The sequence below is a fragment of the Eurypyga helias genome, unplaced genomic scaffold, assembly GCF_000690775.1.
Source record: "Eurypyga helias isolate BGI_N326 unplaced genomic scaffold, ASM69077v1 scaffold5975, whole genome shotgun sequence".
NCBI classification, from domain to species: domain Eukaryota; kingdom Metazoa; phylum Chordata; class Aves; order Eurypygiformes; family Eurypygidae; genus Eurypyga; species Eurypyga helias.
Window position 1 is genome coordinate 5,362 of NW_010249365.1, and position 6,554 is coordinate 11,915.

Below are 6,554 nucleotides of genomic sequence, written 5' to 3' on the forward strand. Positions count from 1 at the left end.
GGCTGAGGACCTGCCTGCCCATGGGCAGCAGTGAATGAATTCCTTGTGCGTGCAGCTTCTGCTTTACCTGTTCAACCATCTTGATCTCAACCCATGAGTTTTCTCACTTCTACCCTTCCGATTCTCTCACCCATCCTGTCATGGGGGGAGTGAGCAAGCGGCTGTGTAGTGCTCAGTTGCCACCTGGGGTTAAACCATGACAAACTGATCCACAAATTCTCTCAACTAGGGAGCGCTGTCTGGGTTCAAATAGTTTAGGCAGATATAGAAGCCTAACTAAAGATTAAATCATAACATACAGATGAAACTATATACCCATTCAACTTCTAAGAATCTTAAGACTACAGCAGCTTCCATTTTCTGCCTATAAAGTTTGGGAAGGAAAAAAAAAAAATAGCCCAAGCACTTCATTCAAATTTGAATGCTGTTTTGAACAGTATTTTAGTTTGCCTGGAAGAATGCCAAAGTTGTGGCCAGGAATTCAGAGTTGAGCAAACCAGGAGTCTGGTTAATACCATCTACATGAGATGAAAGTATGTTAGACAACAGAATGGCCCATCTCATCCCAACTCTGACACTTCAAGGGGTCAGAACACCAGTTCTAGGAGCATCATAAATACCGACAGTAAGCCATAAGAACTAATGTATACCCCCAGTTCATTCAGCATACTACATACATGTCTGTGTATGTCCAGCTGCAGTGATGTAATAGGAATTTTTGAGATATGCCAAAACAAACGATTTAAATTCTACCCCTTCTCCTGTGCTCTTTTAGCTACCAGGGTTTTATCATGTACAACAGCATCCGGTCTCTGAGGATAAGGCTATTTGGCAAGAAGTGATTAGACCACACGAAGCTACAGAATAATCCCAATGTTCCCAGTAACATCAGTGTAATAAATTAAGTTGCCAGTTTCCTTCCTTCTGCTTTCAAAATAACCAGCACCTCAGCTAATGCTGATGCAAGACGAAAATCACATTTTTTCACATGGTGAAAAATATCAACATAAGATCAATTTGTGCCTTTATTACAAACACTATTTTACAGTTACATAGACGTATCTGACAACCACAAATAAATTTAGGATTAAATTGTCAATAAAAGGAGGAACAGGGTCTGTACAACTACAGAAAGTCTGTAGTAACAGCTGGTAATAATAGGATTGTCAAAACTGGGAGAATACTGACCACATCCCATTTCAAAGGGCCATTTCGTTCCTCCCACCTAGAATCAGCAAAATAGAGAGACTCAAATCCAAACACAACCCCCACATACCTCTCCTCCGTTAACAAAATCCAGGACAAAGTAAAGCTTTTCTGTTGTTTGGAAAGAGTAATGTAATCCAACCAAAAACGGATGTTTCACATTTTTCAAAAGCACATTACGCTCAGCCATAATATGTTTTTGCTGTAAGGAAGTAAAAGATTGATAAGTAAACAGGAATGATTTTGCAGTTGAGGGAAAAAGGAAGGGAGGTGGGTGGAGGAAGAACATCTCTTCACCTCTTTCCTATTAAGAACTATTTTTTTCTGCAGCACTTTGACAGCATAGTATTTCCCATCCAGTTTTCGTTTTGCAAGAAGAACCTGTGAAATTCAAACCAAACGGAGTGTGGTTGTTGCAGTTCACATTCTATTAGTAACTTTTTCATCATTTCAGCATAATTGAAAAGTATTCATGCTATTTTTTTCCATCATAAAGTTTCTTTGCTTTTAATACAGTCAGTCAGCAATATAGTCACCAATAGAGTGAGCTTAAAAAAAAAAATCACAGTAAAATCTGTCTTGATAGTGGTATCATGAAAAACTGAATTCTAACATTTGTTTTCCAGGACCTGATGAATCTCTGTCAAGATCAATTTCAGCTGGTTTTTGTACCTTTTAAAGATAATCTAATCGAAAACAACCACCTGAAAAATAACCCAAACCCAAAAGATTTCAACAGGGATTCTCTGATTTCTCATCCTTGTAGAAATCATTACTTAAGTCACTTTTCAATGGGCTGTTGGCTCACACTGCTCTATAACATCAGGGGTTTGACAACACAGTCCATGCCAAAGGGAAATGCACGGTTCGTGCTCCAGTTGCTGCATCAGCACAGGGGTACCTCCCTTCCTCTCTGGGGGAAACAGAGGATCCCTATTGCTCTTAACGAGAAGGGGAAAACGCTCCCTTTTGTTAGTCCCCACAAGTGACCGAGGCAGCCAACTGCCACGCCAGGGGAAAAATGGCAGGGCTGTAAAGAAGCAGCAACAGGGATCCAATATGACAGTTTATGTGCCACCCTAGACTGACACCACTTCCAAAACCTCTGGCTATGTCAAGCTAACAGCCACTATGCACAAGACACTGGCTATCCTCCTTGGATCAGGATAAGACACAGTAAGATGAAAACTCACCTTGCCAAAGCTGCCTTTCCCAATAACTTTCAGGAAATCAAAGTCTGTTGGTTTAGCACTGAAAGATATTTCGGAAGGAGACAGGTCATCTGGGTAGAAATGACAAGCTTTACTGTACAAGCACAGCAGCCTAGTGTAGCACTTGAGTTGTCATGTGAGTAGAACAGTCTATTAGCACCCTCCTTTATCCTTCATTCTACCCAACACCTAGGCATCTGCAGACCTTCCCTCAGAGATGACTCCTCTTCATTTTGAAAGTCTGTTTTCCTCCAAGGAAAGTGTTCAAGTTGCATCCTTGAGTTTATTTTATAATTTTAAGAAGCAAAAGGAGGACCAAGACTGTTCTTTTATTCTCCATAGTCTAGTTTCTTGTAATTTTTAGTCTCCATTTCCCCCTGACTTTTCCTGTAGCTTATTTCTCATTTCCAGAGGGCCAAATGGATTCTCAAGCTTACGTGAGGGAAGGAAGGCCCAAGTTTGTTATCAATTCTCCCTTTGCTTATCCCATCCATTCCTCTCTCATTTTAAAATACACGGAGAGGAGGGAGGCCCTAACACCTTCCTCTTCTGTGTGTACATATGAACTCGCTCTCATTTTTACCACTTCCCACATAACCACTCCTTTCAGTTATTTCCCAGGAATCCCTCACTTTTTCCTAAATACAATGCAGGGATATTTTTGTCAGCAAAACAATTATCCATGTTTTCAAATTCCAAAATAACAGTTACATCACCACACACCTCTCCACTTATCGCCCCTGAAGGGAAGTACTCTTAAATTTTATTTCTTACAGCAATCTATTAAGCATTTCCTCCTGTTAGCCCAGAACAAATCTGTGAGGAAAGCAAAACCAAAATAGCAGTCACCTCCTAGATGGGAGAAGCAGATTCCCACAGAACTGAGAACAGAAACTACAGAAGGCACCAGAGAAGACACCAAGTTAGGACTGCAGTAACTAGGTCTGTAGAATCAACCAGGCAAGATGCTCCCTTCCCATGCAGTTAAACAAACTTGTTTCCAAACACTGTTCACATTCTTAACACTTGTGTGACCATTCCCGAGAGAGAGGTCACGTATGCTACAGCATCCTCAAGTAAAAGGATAGCAGACTAACAACATCTGAGGGTGAAAAGGGAAAAAGGTTTTAAAAGTGGTTGTTTATGTAGCACAGGATTTGGTGTTTTGCTTCCTCCACAGCAGTGCAAATCAACAAATAAAGGCATATATCCAAACAACTTTTCATACTATTACCAATTACACTTTGTCTCATTTTTCAAGTTTTAAAATGAATATTAATAAAATTTAATTAATAAAAAATTGTTACATTAAATTTAATTACATTTTAATTCAATTTAACTGAAACCTACTGAGGATTTCCAGACGGTCCCAAGTTGATATTCTGTGAGGTAGAGTTTAACTGTTGGGAGAGACAACAAGGTTTATTTTTAAATTTTCTTTCATGCTCTCTTATATTTCAACCAATATTAATTTCATAATACTCTACTAATTTGCTCAATCCATACTTTCACTTTTATTACATTAGATTTTTAAACAGATCTAGCAACCAGATTGGGGACTTCATAAATTGAAATATCTGGCCATCATCACCTTGTCACAAATTATTTCCACACACATCATAGTCAAGGATGAAGGTAATAAAATAATTGTGTCCAGATACAGAGGCCAAGATTAGTTACAAAACTAACAGCTTTTCAAACAACTTCTTCCTCATCCACAATGAAACCTCTTCAGTACTTGCTTTAGAAACATATTTTCTACCTTTTATTCTAAATTTTCCCAAGATCTTACCAACAAAATTTTAAACTCACACTGTTTAGGCAAGAGTAATTAGTGAAAGACACAGTGCTTTTTTAAAAACAAAAAAAAACCCCACCAAAACCAAAAAACAACCACAAAAGTGAACGTTCTCCCCACCCCAAGAAAAACATTACCAACCTTTTCTATCCTGACATTAAAGGTTAACTAACTCAATTCCAGGAATGGCATGAACCTTACCAGCACACACCCAGGCAGAGTTTGTAATTACAGGGAGAGGAGGAAACCACTGTCATTTAGGTAATTTTCTCCATTTTGTTTTTGATTTAAAAAGCAGTATTGTGGTTTTGGACTTCATCAGAGAAGGATTCAACTGCATTCACATACAAGTTACCTGGGGACAGGCTAGCAGGCATCACAAAACCAGTACTCCTACAGAAGCAGAGAATGCCCCAACAGCAGCACTGGATGCTACTGTTCACTAATAAAAGCCAACCACACAATAGTACTGGACAGTTTTAAAAAGCTACTTTATAAGTTTAAAGATTTTTCTTTTTCTTGAGGGCTTGTTTTTATACCTTATTCTTCAGCTTCATCACTTACACTAATGATGGAGAAGGTGAATTTTCTATGAAAAAGAATGGTCCAGACTACTATGAATTAGCTCACTTCCTATTTTTGAATTTGTTGTGGCATGACATAAAATTAATTTTCCACAGAAGGTTTTGGTCACTCTACATTACTTAAAATAACTCTCAAAGGAGGAAGACACTGGTATTTTAAATTAGAATTTTGCTGCATGCTCACAGTGCTGTCCAGCACTTAAAAAAAAAAAAAGCAGCAAGAACTGGCATCTTTGGAAATTAAACCTTCAGGAAACACTAAGTCTGCTGTGTATCACACACAAACCAAAATGACAACTCTTACATCTTTAACAGGAGATGAGTAAGAAGGGAAGTGCTATGATCACATCTGTATGCCAAGAAGTAAGCCTAAATAGGGCACTTCTGCCTTCCTGGAAACACTACAGCACTGTTTCTAGAGGCTGTAAATTAATTTTCAGAGCAACCATCTAGTTATGTACTGGCTTTTGAGACAAAAGAGGCTTCAGACCTCACACAGGGTTATATGTGAAATGAAATCAAATCCATCCTTGCTCCCGAGCGACTTTTTGAAAGATGGCATTTTTCCTCCCCTGAAAGAATCGTATTTCTCCCCCTATTTAAAAAAACCAACACACAAGCAAGCAAAAAGACAATGAAACATTGTCTCCCCTGCTCCTTGCCAGATGTTCTTAGCAAGAATCTTTGAAGAGATTGCAGAAACTGTGACAGCTAAGCTGTGACTAAAGCTGTGTTTTGTTAACCCATACAGCAAGTCGGGAAGCAGCAAGACAAAGGTAGCAATCCCTTTTACCCCTTCTCTGCAGTTCACATCTGACAGAATACCATCTTAGAGCCCACGTGGAACACGTCTGTTTAAAAGAGCAAGGAGGGGATTTATTGCAAAACCAACCAGTAATTTTCAGTAAATAATATACCTAAGATTGCCCTCAAGTACCTAAAGTTTAGAAGACACTTCTTCTGTTTTATTACCTTCCGACTGGTCCTTTCATCTTCATCTTCAGATGGATCCAACTGGTGTTTTGGGTTATCCATCTGAAGAAATGCTCTGACATCCGGGCTAGAAACACAGTTAACTTAATTAGCAGAGTGATAATCTGCATGATTTTCAGCCATTATATAGGAAGCATAGGATTAAACAGCAGCATACAGAGCAGTTGCTCATCACGAAGTTTTGTATTTAAATTCTTGTAATTAAGGACTGTGTACAAGAGATGCTTTTATTTCAATGTGTTAACATACAATATAAAGTTTTCCACTTTCAAAAAACTGACATGTTAATGTATGTGAAGACTTCAGAAGGAAATGCGCTGCAGAACTGCATTAAAAAGTAATTATTAGAGTAATGAACACTATCCAAAGCATGAGTTATAGCTGGCTAGCAACCACCAGGAAACCAACTTTCTTAAAAAAAAAAAAGTTAAAAACCATTTTTAGTTTTCTGAAATTAAGGAAATGGTCCAATGCAACACAGAATGAGATATATAGTCGGTATCCCTAAGACAGATGCATGGCCTAAGAGGTACATGGCAGTAACCATTCACTTTAAAGCAGAAGATGGTGATTTTGTATTGAGTGCATTCTTGCTGGGCACTGACAAGACACCCTAAGAAATCCTTCCAGTCAGCTCCAGGACACAAACGCTGTCCTTCAGGAACCAGCAAGAGAGGCTACATGCTTCCCACACTACCTAAGGAGATGCATCTTAGCTTCACCATTGGTTTCTGGCTTGTCTTATCATAGAATCATAGAATG

The 6,554-nt window shown here is 38.8% G+C and overlaps 1 protein-coding gene across 1 annotated transcript in view; it reads right to left on the reverse strand.

Annotated features, from left to right (window-relative positions):
• The window catches only part of LOC104509388 (serine/threonine-protein kinase Sgk3), a gene marked incomplete at both ends in the record, with an annotated part of 10,654 nt that extends 4,779 nt beyond the window's left edge, over positions 1-5,875 (reverse strand). Inside the window, 5 exons of the mRNA XM_010151319.1 lie at positions 1,277-1,408; positions 1,504-1,587; positions 2,400-2,457; positions 3,768-3,817; positions 5,772-5,875. Of these exons, the coding sequence (XP_010149621.1) occupies positions 1,277-1,408; positions 1,504-1,587; positions 2,400-2,457; positions 3,768-3,817; positions 5,772-5,875 (428 nt within the window). The remainder of the gene's footprint in view (positions 1-1,276; positions 1,409-1,503; positions 1,588-2,399; positions 2,458-3,767; positions 3,818-5,771) is intronic.
• Positions 5,876-6,554: the final 679 nt, after the last annotated feature.